This window comes from Pantherophis guttatus, chromosome 7 (assembly GCF_059756535.1).
Source record: "Pantherophis guttatus breed Tessera chromosome 7, ASM5975653v1, whole genome shotgun sequence".
Taxonomy (NCBI): domain Eukaryota; kingdom Metazoa; phylum Chordata; class Lepidosauria; order Squamata; family Colubridae; genus Pantherophis; species Pantherophis guttatus.
This window is the reverse complement of record NC_142069.1, coordinates 68,957,487-68,973,575: the sequence shown is the minus strand read 5'-3', so window position 1 is coordinate 68,973,575 and position 16,089 is coordinate 68,957,487. Positions and strand designations below refer to the sequence as shown.

Below are 16,089 nucleotides of genomic sequence, written 5' to 3'. Positions count from 1 at the left end.
ACAACACTTAAATGATTCCAATTCTCCTTGAATAATGTGTTTTGTCAAGTGCTGAAAGGTTAAAATGTTCCCTGTGAATAATTTGTATACATCATTCTGTCTTACAAACAGAAAGCTGATTTACAAATGGATTTTATTTTTTTCTATTACCAGGATTCTTTTGAAACCATTAAAGTTTGATCTTGTACTTTCATATTCAAAAACATGTTTGTTTGGCAGAATAGAGTTTTACAAATCATCAGATAGTTTACACAGGCACTTAATTATGTCTTAAATTATTGTAAGAGGGGAGCTGTTTTAGTTTATGGTATCTGAAAATCGGAAGGAGTCTGGGGGCCACTTCAATTATAGTAATACATTTTATTAAAAGTTATAAGCTTTTGTGAGCTGAAGGTCACTTCTTCAGATGCATGGAGGAATTTGAGCAATTAGGATTTGGATTTTAATGAGGTGAGGAGGAGGAGGGGAAGACAGGATGGTGACAGAGATGGAAGTTACATGGGAAAATTCCTCTTATAATTTTATTTATCTATTTTAAAAATTTGTATGGCTGTCCATCTTAAAAGTACAACTCTGATCAGCTCATAGGAAAAATAAGAAACCATATAAACCATCGGTGTGAAACTCATATTGTCACGGTGGCATCACGTGACGTATCAGAACTTCCCCCTCTTCGCTAAACCTGGCATGGGCGTGGCCAATGCAGGCAGGGAGTTTGACAGCCCCGATATAAACCATAAAAGCCAAAACTAAAACTAAATACCAGTGCAAGCATCTTCCTAAGGTGCTCCAACAATCCTTCATAGGCCCAACTACTCTGTCCCAGAGCCACATCTTGATGGCCTTCCAAAATACTAAAATGGCAGCATGGATAAAGTTTCTTCCCATTATCTTCTTCGGTGTTTGAATCGAAAGCTTCACAGATGTGGTAGGTATTTATCACTATTCTTTCATTTTATTAGCTGGCCCAGTTTATTTGTTTAATTTAAGACATTTCAATAGCTGCCCATCATATAACAAACTCTGGTTGGCTTCCAGTCAAAAATTAAACCATTAAAACCACATTAAAGCAACAAATCCAGATAAGAACAAAAGTGTCAAGCTTCTGAAATGTAGTCATCGCATCTTATTTATTTGTGTGTTGTCTTTATTAGTTCTACAAAGAACTCAAGGTGGTGAACATGTCCAAAACACCTTCCTCTTATTTTCCCCACAACAACCCTGTTAGGTAGCTTGGGGTGAGAGAGAGTCACACACTTTTCAGTTTGTGCATGCATACACACGCAGTTTGGGCACTCGGTGTCTGAAAGGTTTGTGATCATTGCCCTATACCATTTCAGACAAGTGGCTGTCTGTACTGTTTGTCCCATTTCATCACAGCAATTAAGTGGAATAAACTTTTTGACTCTTCAATTTAGGAACATATATTTGTTTATGGATCTAAACACCAATTAAATGCCCAACTTTTGGCCCCCTTCTCTTCTTTTCCTTGAAGCAACTGTGGCCAGAAACACTAGAGACACCCTAGGTCTTGGCACTGGGAACAGATTTCATGCCAGGATAAGTTTTCTGCCATCTCAAGGCTGGGTGGAAAGGCTACTAATGGGAAATAGAGGGCAGTCAGTCAAACTAAATCCTATCAGGTCCGGTGGTGAGTTGGCTGACATTGTGCTCTGTACTTTACAGGAGTGGAGAAATCAGCAAACAATTTTTGAAACTAAAATGCAGATGTGAGCGCATGCCTTCTTTTTCTCTTTTCTTCTTTCCTTCCTTCTCTTTCTTCCTCCTTCCTTCCTTCTTTTCTTTTTTTTCTCTTTCCTTCCTTCCTTCTTTCTCTTTCCTTCCTTCTCTTTCTTTCTTTCTTTCCTTCCTTCCTTTTTTCTCTTTCTTTTCTTCCTTCCTTCTCTTTCTTTCTCCTTCCTTCCTTCCTTCCTTCCTTCCTTCTTTTCTTTCTTTTTTCTCTTTTCTTCCTTTTTTCTTTCTTCCTTTTTCCTTCCTTCTCTCTCTCTCTCTCTCTCTCTCTCTCTCTCTCCCTCCCTCCCTGATCGCCCCTTCACTCACAACAACCCAGAAAAGTTTAAGGCGCCCTTCTGGATTTGCAACTCTTCTGGACGAAGCAGCGCCACTCCCCGCAGGATGCCCAGGGCACCCGCCCAACGAGGCGCGCCGGCCAAAGGGGAGGCGAGGGCTCTGCCGGCCGGCCGGCCTCGCCTGACGGAAGGGGAAGGCTCGTACCCATGAAGCGGCCGGGGATTGGCTGCCGGGGAGGGAGGCATCTTTCGCCTTCACTCTCCCCGCCGCGCCTCCCCGCTCTGTAAATAGCGGCGCTTGGCAGGGTCTGGCGCCTGCTCGCCCGGGTGCACGTCGAGCCCTCTTCGGGAACTGCGGCAGGTCCGGCGTTACTCTCGACCGTTGAGGTAAACGGTGCCCTGCAGGCTGGGCGCCTTGTCACTCCGGGGGATGGGTCAGGCGAGTCGGGCCTAGGAGTCTCCCAGACTCCCGGCGCGCACATGCGGCGGCTGCTGCTTTTGCAGAACCTGCTCTCCCTCTCCTTGCAGTAGGCCTCGCCTGGGCAGCGCATGGGCAGTGGGAGCGGCGCGCCAGGTTAGCGAAGGGAGGCGGGAGCGAATCCTCTTCCGAGCTCTACGCTCGACCTGCGTCTCCTATGAACTTCTTCTTCTTCTTGTTCCTGGCGTTTAATGGGAGCTTCGTAGCCCTCCTTACCTCCTCTCTCTCTTTTTTTCTCGTTTCTCCTGAACCCCCCCCCACTCCCCCAGGCTTTGGGTTATAGGGTTCGCTTCCCTTGCCTTTTCCAAAATGGGTTTTTGGGCACATTCCCAATCGGCAGTCAGTCGGGAATGATGGTTCCAATAGATGTCGAGTCCCTCAGGTTGAGAGAAACATCCTGGCTATGCATCAGAGAGGAGCAAAATAAAGACTTTCGGTTTTTTTTCTCCACATGAAAATCCCTCAGGTGTTCAGAGCTAGAAACAGAGGCAGGAGAAAGCAGTTGGCTGAAAAGTTTCTTTAGCCACTAGATCAGGGGTCTCCAACCTTGGCAACTTTAAGCCTGAAGGACTTCAACTCCCAGAATTCCCCAGCCAGCAAAGCTGGCTGGGGAATTCTGGGAGTTGAAGTCCTTCAGGCTTAAAGTTGCCAAGGTTGGAGACCCCTGCACTAGATCATAAAGTGAAATACAACATTTAAGAGGTTTGAGGTTTCCAAGATCAGTCCGACTAAAGACATTCTGGGAATATGAACGTTCAATAGTCTTGGGGCAGTTGAAGATTTGCTTTAGAGAATTGCTTTAGAGATTAGAGACCTCCAAAGGCAACTTCTGTCTACATATTTAACAGATAGCATAGCAGTCCGTCCCTTTGGAGAGGCAGTTTGGTGTAGGCAGGGAATAAAAGAACTAGGGTGGAAACCAGGAAAGTGATTTCTACTCCTGCTTAGGCACGAAGTTAGCTGGTTGACTTTGGGCCACTCCTTCTCCCTCAACTCTGCCAGAAAGGAGGCAATGGCAAACCACTACTGAAAATGCTGCCAAAGAAATTGCATAGAAAATTGCATAGAAAACAGCATTCATTATTTAGAAGAGCACAAAGTCTTGAGGTTATCGGCCCATCCTATCCCCATCCAACATAATACTGTTGGCTTCTAGATTAGTTCCGTTTTCTTATTCTTGCTTAGATTACAAGTTTGGCTGTATTATTGCTACTTTTGCAACTTTTCTGGGATTGTTTCTGTATCAGATAATGATTTTCTATTTCTGTACTGTAAAGATCAGGTCAATAGCACAATTCAGAAATGTAGAGGAGGCAGTGATTTTCCATTGCCATTTCTTAGCAACTAGTGTTCAGTAAATGCTCCCTGTGATCTCAGAGAAAATAAATAGGTGTGTTGGATGCCTAGTTGTAATTGTAGTATTTAATGACTTTGATTTTTATTGTGTTAGTTATAAAAATTCAGAGTATTTCTAGTATTGGTTCACTTCCATGAGTAGCAGTATTAAGAAAAATAAGTAAATAACTTATTAAGGTGAATTCTCATTGGTAGATGATCCTATATGAATTTTTCTACAGCATTTTAAAGGCTAACTTAATTGGTGACCATCAAAACATCTTTTTACATCAACGAACTCATTCATTAGTGTATTTATGTATTTTGCAGAATTTTAAAGAATAATTCCATCCTGAATTTCCCATATTTAATTTTACTGCATATCCTGAGTTCTAACATTGGGAGAAAGATTTTTCATACCATGAAATCCTTATCCAGTTTCTTCTTCTATGGTTTTGCTGCAAGCTAAAAAGACCCCCAAACTGTAGGCTTTCCTTGTAGAGGCCCACGGTTCCCCCACACCACACTTTGACAACCACTACTCTAGAATATCCTTTTTTTCACTTGTGGTGATCACAATGATAAGCAGTGCTCCAAGTTTGAAGTCATAAATTCACATAAGGAAATTCTGTTGTTCCCATCTGAATGGTTTCATTTCAGCAGCCATATACTGGATTGATATTTTTTTATATTATTTATTTGTTAAATTTATTTGCCACCTATCTGGCTGTGAGGCTACTCTAGACAGTTATTTTTCTTAAGCTACCCATTTGTGAGTCAAAAATAGACCTTCTGATCTGCTTAGATCAGGGGTCTTGGCAACTTTAAGACTTGTGGACAAAGCTGGCTGAGGAATTCTGGGAGTTGAAGTCCACAAGTCTTAAAGTTGCCAATTTATTTATTTTATTATTCACATTTCTATGCTGCCCACTCTCCGAGGACTCTGGGCGGCTTACACCAAAGACAGTATACTAAATAGCATATTGCCCCCAACAATCTGGGTCTTCATTTTACCCACCTTAGAAGGATGGAAGGCTGAGATTTGATCCGCTGACCTGCTGAACTAGCAGTCAGCTGAAGTAGCTGCAGCACTGCACTCTAACCACTGCGCCACCTCGGCTCACCTCGGTTGGAGACCCCTGGCTTAGATCCTATTAATGTGTATTTGAAGTTTATATATTTTATATATTTTTTTAAAAAAGTGAATGACATCCTTGTTTCCATTTAATTTGTTTGCTATTTGATAATTGGGATTGATCCTATTGGAGCTCATTATAATCTCCTTTTGCTTTTAATATAATTAACAACTTACAAATATTAGTAAATTTGATCAACTCACTGCTCTCCTTATAGAATCCCAGCTTGCATTTTTTTTCAACCATGAAAACTGTTCATTTATTCACTTTCGTATATTTAAGTCAGTTAACAATTCAAAAGAATATGTGCCTTCTTATCCCATGTTACTCATTTTGGTAACTGTAATAGTCAAGGTGTTATATAACTGTATATTGATGTTAGAAGTGGCAACTAAACTGAAACAATGTTGCTATTGGCAGAACAGTATGAACATCTTTGCTACAGTGTTTAAAATTGGCTGTAAACAATTACAGATTTATTTGTGGAACCTTTTTTAAGGCTAAGATTTCTTGTTACTTATATGCATGCATGCTAGGACATGTATAAATTCCAAAATTGCATTTTGTTCATGTAAAACACTGAATTACAAGGGCACTCTAATTTTGGAGGCATAGGGGGTGTTTGAAATTGTGGGTACTGTGGTTGAAAACTTTGAAGGTTGAGAACTCCCAACAGCAAGAAGTAAAATTGTAAGCTGCCCTGAGTCTCCGGAGAAGGGCGGCATATAAATCATTTTTTTTTAAAAAAAGTCTTTCTCTTTTGTTCCATTGGAGGTGAACAGAGATCTGTTGTTTTATAGATTATTTCTTATCTTTTCCCCTGAAGTGTTTCAAAAATGTATCCCTGTGCTTGGGTAAGAATATCTCACAGCAACACTATATAATGTTTCTAACGTATAATCCAAATACATCTAAAACCATTATGTGAACTCCACACTGCCATAAATCAGTATGCAATTTGAGAGTTTCTCTGGTAAAGAGGGAGAAGGTGATATCCAAATTTGATAAATAAATACATTTCTGAAACCTCACTTTCTTTTAGGCTTGTTGCTACTAGCACTACTAACTGCTAGGATATGAGTTGGAACTTGATTTTATCATACAAGTTCAGAAATACCTTATCCTGTTCTATGTATTCCTGAGTATAACTGAACTACGATAGTTCTGATTACTGCTTTAAAACCCAAAGTGACCTCAGATAGCCAGAATAAACCTGAATATGAGAAATGCCACTTTTTCTCTTGTGAACCTACTTATGAACATAGATATTGATCTTCTCGAGGCACTTTTGATGTCAAACACAATGCAAATTTCAGATGGGGAGAAGGCTTTTTGTGATGGAATTTGGAATATTTTCCCTAAGGAGTTTCATTGGGTTTCAATTTATATATCTTTCCAGTAAACTCTTTGAACTTTTTTTCACCTAGGCCTTTAAAAAAATGTTAGGTGAGGTCAGATAAGGTACATGTCAAAACATTATTTCATTGAGTATAATGCTATTTCTTAATCACAATATAAATATTTAAGAAAAATTTAAAGTTGCATTGTTTGGTGTTTGTACCCATTTGCATAGTTTGGTGTGGCAGTTAAGATACCAGGGTAGACATTTGGGGAGACTTTCTGGTCCCACCTTTGGCACAAAAGGGCAAACCATGTCTGAAAAAGCTTGCCAAGAAAACTGCAAAGACTACAGGTGGTCACCAGGATTGAAAAAAAAAATGATTTGGACTGTGGTCCTTTTGGAAGAGAATTAAAATCTGGCTGTGCAGGCTGACTTGGAGTCCCAATAGGAGCGCTCAAGGTTGGGAGTGGCTGATGAGTTAGAGCAGTGTTTCTCAACCTTGGAAGCTTGAAGATGGGTGGACTTCAACTCCCAGAATCCCCCAGCCAGCTGCGCTGCGCTGGCTGGGGGATTCTGGGAGTTGAAGTCCACCCATCTTCAAGCTTCCAAGGTTGAGAAACACTGGGTTAGAGAAAAGATCTTTGTCCCTGTGATGCCTGTGGCTTTTTAGTCTATTTAATTCTTCTTAATTTTAACTCTTTTGTATTATCTTTTTATTATGCTGTAAGCTGCCCAGAGTCACTGTTATAGTGGGGTGTGTGTGTCATATAAACTTAATAAATGACTGAAAAAACTAAATAGAATTGTGGATTGTGGATTATTATAATTTTGATCAGTGTGGTTGGTAGGAACTTTTATTCAGAACAATGAACAATGTGAATTCTAGGGGAAGGTTAGGATTGATTGGTTTGGATGTGTTTTTTGAATTCTTGGAGCACCTTTGGTTTTTTCTTTTTTTTGGAATGACATGTATATTTACGGCACTTATCCTTTTTTTGATATGTTACCTGCAAAGTTCTGTTATGATCTTGTTTAGTAAAGAAAAGCCATTTGAACAATAAAAAAGGGCTCAAAGTGCTTGACTATTAGTGTGGTAATACTAAGAGCAGTAATGGTAATAATAATGGCAATGTGCGTTTATGGCTTATTAGCTGCCTAGATTTTACAGCAGATTTCTAAGGAATCAAGATTTCTTTCTCTCTTGTTCCATTAAAACGTTGCTTCAAAACATATTTATGCTGTATTCGTTTGTTACCGCATCTTTGCTATGGCAAGGTTTTCAATCATGCTGCAAGCATTCAAACACACGGGGGATCAGTTTGAGAGGCACCTTTCAAGATGGAAGCATTATCACAAGTCTGTCCTGGCAATCAGGAGAGAGGATGTTAATGCCTGGGAAAGAAGAGCCCCTCTGGCACCACGTCATGTCAAGATGTTGACCAATTTGGGGTACAAAGTTCTGGTGCAACCATCCAATCGCAGGGCCATCCATGAAAAGGTATGTTTAGGTCACGGTGGTGTTTGCATGTAGTATTTTATTTTGCTCTTTTGAACAGAAAGAATGCATGAAATGCACGGGCAAATTAATAAACAACAAAAGCTGTCTATACCAGGGGTCTCCAACCTTGGCAACTTTAAGACTTGTGGACTTCAACTCCCAGAGTTCCTCAGCCAGCTTGGTTGGCTGAGGATCTCTGGGAGTTGAAGTCCACAAATCTTAAAGTTGTCAAGGTTAGAGACCCCTGGTCTATACTATATAGAGAGATTTTGTGGAAAGCTAATGAAACCCTGACATGGATGGGCTAAAATGCCCTTACTCAGGAGCAAAGGAGCTGGAGGCTTTCAGAAAAGAAAGAAGGAAGAGTCAGAGACTTTGGAAAAAGATACCTGAACTTTGGAAAAAGATACCTGAGGTACCTCAAGCAAGACTTAGATCAAAAGCAAGGCTTGGAAGAAGGAATGAACCAAAAGAATGATAAGAAGAATTAGAGATAGAGCCCTGGTGGTGCAGCAGACTAAAGCACTGTTATTAACACCAGCTGCCTGCAATTACTGCAAGTTCAAATCTCTCCAAGGCTCAGGGTTGACTCAGCCTTCCATCCTTTCTAAGGTAGGTGAAATGAGGACCCAGATTGTGGGGGCAATAAGCTGACTTTGTATAAATATACAAAAGTATGAAGGCTATTGCTTAACGCATTGTAAGCCACCCTGAGTCTGGAGAAAGGCGGCATAAATATATATGTATATAAATATATGTATAATATATGTATATAAAGATAGGCAAGAGCAGCAGAGGTGAAGAAGGATGGATTTCACACCGAAGAATCTTTTGTTCAGAAGCTTCTCTTTTAATGTGAAAGGAATTATATTGCAGCTCTGCTCTGGGCTGATGAATATGATCTAACTGAAAATCAAAAGCCCCCCCCGCCCTTTACAGGACTGTAGAACCACTCCATTGGGGGGGGGGGCTTCTGCTATAGCTATGTGATCCTGGAAACAGATGTGACTGCTTTAATGAGTGGCAGGCTCTGTACAGGTGGTCCTTGACTTACAGCACTTGTTTCACGGCTGTTCAGAGTTAACAGTGGCACTGAAAAATAAAAGATACCAGTGCCTACGCTTAATGACTACGTGGTTCACTTAACCATGTGAGTTGCTTAACAACCGTGGCAGAAAAGGTCATACAATTGGGCACAACTCACTTAACAACTGCCTTTTTTAGCATCAGAAATTCTGGTTCCAATTGTGGTTGTAAGTCAAGGACTGCCTATAATTCGGCCTTGCCCATGTTCTAAAATAGCTCTTCAGAATCAAATCTGAAGAGCTGCACATCTCTTGACCAGTATAGATATAAATTATACTCACTTAGAATAGCATCTAGAAAACGTATCTCTGTTTTCTGCTTTTGTTCATCTCGGCTGTCTCAGTAACCTTTTAATGATCCATTGGCAGGACTATATTAAAGCGGGAGGCATTATACAAGAAGATATTTCCCAGGCTTGCCTTATTGTGGGTGTGAAGAGGCCCCCAGAAGACAAGCTAATTCCCAACAAGAACTATGCATTTTTCTCTCATACTATCAAAGCTCAAGAGGCAAATATGTCCTTGCTGGATGAGATCCTAAGCAAGGTAATACTGCACTTACTGAGAACTATTGTTATGATAATACCATTATGAAATGCAATAGAAGCTGTGTGAGAATACTTGTCAAGCATGCAATTAACTTTCCATACTATGACAGTTATCTATAATGTGTGTTAGGAGTTTTAAAGGCAAAAAAGGAGAAAAATACACATGCTCCCAATCTACTGCTATGCATTTTTAGACTATATTAATCTAAGCAGGAAACATTCCCATCAGTGTGGCTTACATTTCAATAGACATATATCAAATGCTTGATTTAATTTTTTACTATAATTAAAAGATGTTTATCTTTAATTGGCTTTTCCTTCTGTTCCCATACATCTCTATCATGAACTTTTCTCCATCCACACACAGTAAATTATTAATTATTAATTTAGGCAAAGGATTGGAGAGACGGAAATTGTATTTTAGGTTATTTAGAGAAAGTCAAGTGGAGTAAAAGAAGGATAAGTCAAATGCAAATTAAAAAATCAAGATTGTGTTGAAACGAAGAAGTCACTAATACCAAGAAATACCCTCTGGGGACAGAGTTGATTTTGAATTCATATTAATGATTTTTTTAAAAGCCTACATAATATTTTGAAGTCATGAGTAAAACAGAGGCACATTTCTCTTATGCTACTATTTCTGAAATGAAAGATATTAAAGCTGGCTTAAACTTTGATACTTGCTTCAATCCCATTTGTTCCAGAGATATATGCATGGGATTTGTGAGGCACCAAACCAGATATAAAAACTGAAACCACATTCACCTCTGTTAAAAATCTGGATCACGGAGACTAATGTGAGAAGCCACCTGCAGCCTGGCTTCTATGACTTGACTTGACGCATGCTTTCTCTCTATGTTTTTAGAAGATTCGATTGATAGATTATGAGAAAATGGTGGATCACAGAGGAGTGCGAGTTGTAGCGTTTGGAAAGTGGGCTGGAGTTGCAGGTATCTGGATTGAATATTAATGTGCACTTATTTTCCAAGAAGAATATTTGGGGTAACTATGAAGTGATAGTGTATATAAAGTGATCCTTCTGTTTTGTTCAGTTTTACTTCATTCATTTAGATTAGAATGTCTTAAATTTCTGCAACATATTGCACTCTTAGACCATAAGATTCTACCTTATCACAAGTCAGGCTATTTGTATAGCTCAGTTTCATTTGGGAAGTTGTAGACTGCCTGGTAGCTACTCATCCTGCCTCTTCCCATTAAAACAAAAACTAGAATGCAATGCTTCACTCAGGGGTGGATGGTTCACATTATCTAATCAGTAAGATAAGTAATAGATAATCTTATCCAGTATTTATTTGAATAGGAGATTGCATTTATATGTAGGATCTGGACTGGCTCAGTTTTAGATAAGAATAGATAGCAACTTTCTCCAACAGGAATCCTTCAAACACTGCAGGCTAGAGTTCCTTCATTCCTAGTAATTTATTTGATAAAGGTCTGAAGGGATTTGTACTTCTAAACTTCAGAACTGACTCATTTTGGAAAGGATGATGATATATATTTGATATACAAGCTATTTCAATTCTGTTCTGTGTTTCAATTGATTTTTTTGTTTTGGCAACAAAAACATTTTGTTTTGCATCATTTGATTAATAACTATATAAATTGCAATTCTAATCCAGGTATGATCAATATTTTACATGGAATGGGATTACGTTTTCTGGCTTTGGGACATCATACTCCATTCATGGTAAGACTATGTACCAAACTGCCAGCCAAACATTGTTAATCTTTCTGAAAGTGCTACTGACAACAGTAACTGTTTTCTGTCTTTGGTTTCAGCATATTGGTATGGCCCATAATTATAGAAATAGCAATCAGGCTGTTCAAGCAGTTCGGGACGCTGGCTATGAAATTTCCTTAGGATTGATGCCGAAATCTATTGGGCCCCTCACATTTGTGTTTACAGGAACTGGCAATGTGTCTAAGGTAAAACACATTTGAAATATGCCACATTAATACGTTTTCTCACTGAAATCATAAGCTATTATCTATATCAGGTTAATAAATAGTTTTTAGAAGTACATAATGCCTATCTACCTTATAAATACCGAGTGCAGTAATGTGATTGCCCCAGATGGCAGGTAAAACAAGGCATTGCCCCAGTGGTGAAATCCAATTTTTTTTACTACCGGTTCTGTGGGCATGGCTTGGTGGGCGTGGTGTGGCTTAGTGGGCATGGCAGGGGAAGGATACTGCAAAATCTCCATTCCCAGCCCACTCCAGGGGAAGGATACTGCAAAATCCCCATTCCCACCCCACTCTGGGGCCAGACAGAGGTGGTATTTGCTGGTTCTCCAAACTACTCAAAATTTCCGCTACCAGTTCTCCAGAACCTGTCAGAACCTGCTGGATTTCACCCCTGCATTGCCCTTATATCAAAGTGGGAAACTCATGGTCTTCATTCCTGATACTTTGCTCCTCTCTTTTTCTTTTGGCCCCAGAACCACCCTTACAGATATCACTTAATCTGTTTTATTGTTGCAAATTGTCTTGATAGTCAAATACGCTACTGGTTTTCATTGTGTTTTCCATGGAATCACAGTTCATGAGAACTGGATGGAGTTTTATAAAAGACTAAGTGCAAAATCTCTCTCTCTCCCTCCCTCTCCCTCTCCCTCTCCCTCTCCCTCCCTCCCTCTCTCTCTGTCTCTCTGTCTCTCTCTCTCTCTCTCTTTCTCTCCCTCTCTCTCTCACACACACATACACAAAATAGACTTTTAAAAACTAACACACTCACAGTTTTATGGCCCCAAAAAGTATAAACACTCCTGTAATGGTCAGAAAGGTAAATTAGGAATCCAACAGGACATTTAATTCATGAAGTTGATATTAGTCAGTAAGGTTTTTTTAATGCTTTGTGAAAAGAAAGTAAGGGCAAAATAGTTGTATTATTTTATTTATTTATTAAATTTATATACCACCCATCTCATTATAAAGTTTCCACAAGACTCAACACATATTTTTCTCCTCTTTTTTTCAAAGGTAAATGAAAATGGGCTATAGTCATATTAAAACTGACTATATGCCACAATGGGATCATGTACACTCATTGGTGGAATCTCCAGGATTTTAGAGACTTTCTCAGATCTCCCCATAGGATTTCTAGGCTGAAAGCAGATATTTTGCCCCTTAGAGTCAGAATAGCAAATGCACTCTTGTGGTCTGGGGTCCCTCTCTGTAGTATCTATCACACATTCAGTAGTAGAGTCTACAGAGAGCAAGAAATGAGAGCAAGGATTGAGAAGGAGGGAATGATGATCTAAAGTCAGGTAGGATATGAATAGCATTTTTCCTTGGCCAATTTGAGCATCATATGGGAGGTATGCAGTGGCGTATCCCAGGGCTCTGTTTTAGGCCCAGTACTCTTCAACATCTTCATCAATTATTTGGACGAAGGGATAGATAGGGAACTCATCAAATTTGCAGATGACACCAAGCTAGCAGGAATAGCCAACACTCCGGAAGATAGGCTTAAGATACAGAAGGATCTTGACAGACTTGAAGATTGGGCGCTATCTAACAAAATGAAATTCAATGGTGAAAAAAGTAAGGCTCTACATTTAGGCAAGAAAAACAAAATGCACAGGTACAGTATATGTGGTACCTTGCTCAATAGTAGTAACTGAGAGAGGGATCTTGGAGTCCTAGTGGACAATCATTTAAATATGAGCCAGTGGTTTTTTTGGCTACCAAAAAAGCCAACACAGTTCTAGGCTGCATATACAGAGGGATAGAATCAAGATCACATGAAGTGTTAATACCACTTTATAATGCCTTGGTAAGGCCACACTTGGAATACTGCATCCAATTTTGGTCGCCATGATGTAAAAAAGATGTTGAGATGCTAGAAAGAGTGCAGAGAAGAGCAACAAAGATGATTAGGGGACTTGAGGATAAAACATATAAAGAATGGTTGCTGGAACTGGATATGTCTAGTCTTATGAAAAGAAGGACTAGGGGTGACATGATAGCAGTGTTCTGATATCTCAGGGGTTGCCACAAAGAAGACGGAGTCAAACTATTGTCCAAAGCACCTGAGGGTAGAACAAGAATCAATGGGTGGAAACTAATCAAGGAGACAAGCAACTTAGAACTAAGGAGAAATTTCCTGACAGAACAATTAATCAGAGGAACAACTTGCCTCCTGAAGTTGTAAATGCTCCAAAACTGGAGCTTCTCTTTTTTTAAGAAGAGATTAAATAACCATTTGTCTGAAGTGGTGTAGGGTTTCCTGCCTAAGCAGGGGGTTGGACTAGAAGACCTCCAAGGTTCCTTCCAACTCTGTTATTCTATTCTATTCTATTCATACCATTACCGACTCCGCATACTGGCTCTATAAAGTATAGTATGCAAAAGTCTTTAGTATAAATATTATTTCCCATTGCCTTGCATTATTTCTAAAATCTTATATTTTTATCTGCAGGGTGCCCAGGAAATGTTTAATGCTCTGCCTTGTGAGTTTGTGGAACCCCATGAATTGAAGGAGGTCTCTAGAACTGGAGGTATTACTAAATCAATCATATGTGCATTAGAAATTTGCAGTATCTAGTATCTCTGTCTGATTTACTGCCTACTTCATCACAGACCTTAGAAAAGTATATGGAACAGTACTAAGTCGACATCAACATCTTGTAAGGAAAACTGATGGGGTTTATGATCCAGTAGAATATGACAAGCATCCAGAACTCTATACATCACGGTTCAACAATGATGTAAGTAGGACTTCTATTTTTTCCAGGTTAGGAGCTCCTTGTTCTTTGAAATTCACCATAAATTGGGAGCACCTGCCCTCTAGTCATGAAAACACTTGTCTGAAATTCATGCTAATGCTAGCAATTCTTGGCAAGGTATCCTACCTGAACAAAGCTTTTTTTGCGTTTTTTATTTTGGGTTCTTCAACTCTTGATTACTTAGACCTGCTTCTGAAAAGCCCATAATTTGCACGTAACCCTCAATGATTCAAAGTGTCAGCTTCAGAAGGAATAGGTTGCTGTCACCAAAATTCTCTGCTAACTACCACCAAAGGAAGTATACTTAAGGCTCCTGTTCAGTGGGATAGGATAATTTTCCCGGAGGTGGGAATCAGAGTGGTACAATCTCTCCTTAAGCATTCAGCATTGTAAAAGGAGGTCCCTTTTGACCACCAATTATCAGGCAGCCTGTTCTGCACCCAAATCTTTTGATGTCAAAATAAGTGTGAGGAATTCAGTTGATGGAAACAGCTATTCAAGGTAATTAATTTGATTCATGTAATTGACATCACAGGGAATAAGTAAAATACAGTTTCATTTACAGATTGCACCCTATGCTACCTGTGTGATAAACGGAATCTACTGGGAGCAGAATACTCCACGCTTGCTAAACAGACAGGATGCACAAAAGCTTTTGACTCCTCTCCAGCCTTCTCCTGCTGCTACTGAGGGCTGTCCTGAATTGCCACACAAGTAAGATGTTTTAATTAGGACATGATTTGGAAACAACCAGCTCAGTATCACAGTGGAATGGATGGAGTTGGAAGCAGACTTAGAACTTGACTGGCACTGAAAAAAAAGCTGGGAAAGCATTGGAAAAGCAATGCCCTTTAATCCCCGTTTTCCTTTTGTGATTGCCTATGCCACTTTAACATTACTCCAGAAGATGCTCAGATGTTCTGGAACACGATGAGAGGTGGTGCTGTAGGTTGCAAGACAGATGATGATTGGAGAACTGGCCCTAATATATCCAAAATAGCCAGATGCCAAGTTATCTTCTTTAGCTGCTATCTTCATCATTCCCATTATTAGTCATGCTGGCTAGACTGACAAGAGTAATAGGTGACAATTAATTTATCTAGTTGCTAGTTAAATATCTCTCTCCTGTCCAATAAAGACAAATAGTAATAAAATAGCTTTCCTCAATTTACAAGAAGAACATTAAAAGGCTTGCCAGCAACAAATATAGGGCAAATATCATTTAAACTTGTTAGGGCAAGCGAGACAGTTTAAAAACTGCAGATCAGTTTAGATGAAAATTTATTTGCCTATTGATAGATAACATCGTGGGGTTCCTTGCCAATCTGAAGATGTTAAAATCCTTACAAATAGCATGTCTTCAAATAATGTCAAGATTTATAGACCAGTAATTTGAGTTTGAATAGAATATGTCAACTCTAGAAAGCTATGCATTTAATCTCAGTTGTCAGGGTTTTCTGGGAAGGAACCTGGAATTACATTTCTAATGAATAATTCTGTGCTGAAGACATAGTTGACTAAATTAGAATCCTTCTAATCTATTCCTACCAATGCAGTAACTATTCTGTTATTGCTAATAATAATATTTTATTCTCTACTGAGTTCAGGTATGCATATGGATTCAGCTGCACTTCTCTATCTTGTGTAGGTAACCTGGTGACCTCAGATAGTTTGGATTTATACAGTCTCTTGGCACTAGCCATAGTGGTTGGTACTGGTAAAAATGAACCCAAACTATTTGGATGACAACAGTTATCTATCTCTGTCTTATATGACCTACTATGTATGGTTATTGTGTTATGATTTCATTAGTTTTAGGCATGTCACATTCTGCAGTCTTGATTTTAAACATACCTTTAAAAATACCAAAATAAATAGGAAAAAAA

The 16,089-nt window shown here is 39.4% G+C and overlaps 1 protein-coding gene across 4 annotated transcripts in view; it reads left to right on the top strand.

Moving 5' to 3' along the window:
* The first annotated feature begins 2,055 nt into the window (after nucleotides 1-2,055).
* The window catches only part of AASS (aminoadipate-semialdehyde synthase), a 41,145-nt gene continuing 27,111 nt past the window's right edge, over nucleotides 2,056-16,089 (top strand). For 2 of the 4 annotated variants that reach the window (XM_087874196.1, XM_034431076.3), the window contains exons 1-9: nucleotides 2,056-2,417; nucleotides 7,597-7,819; nucleotides 9,274-9,450; nucleotides 10,318-10,402; nucleotides 11,093-11,160; nucleotides 11,253-11,399; nucleotides 13,897-13,975; nucleotides 14,058-14,185; nucleotides 14,769-14,917. In XM_087874196.1, the coding sequence (XP_087730322.1) occupies nucleotides 7,607-7,819; nucleotides 9,274-9,450; nucleotides 10,318-10,402; nucleotides 11,093-11,160; nucleotides 11,253-11,399; nucleotides 13,897-13,975; nucleotides 14,058-14,185; nucleotides 14,769-14,917 (1,046 nt within the window). In that variant the 5' untranslated portion in view covers nucleotides 2,056-2,417; nucleotides 7,597-7,606. Of the gene's footprint in view, nucleotides 2,418-7,485; nucleotides 7,820-9,273; nucleotides 9,451-10,317; nucleotides 10,403-11,092; nucleotides 11,161-11,252; nucleotides 11,400-13,896; nucleotides 13,976-14,057; nucleotides 14,186-14,768; nucleotides 14,918-16,089 lie in introns of those variants that run through there. The other 2 variants (XM_034431075.3, XM_034431079.3) reach the window with 2 other exon arrangements.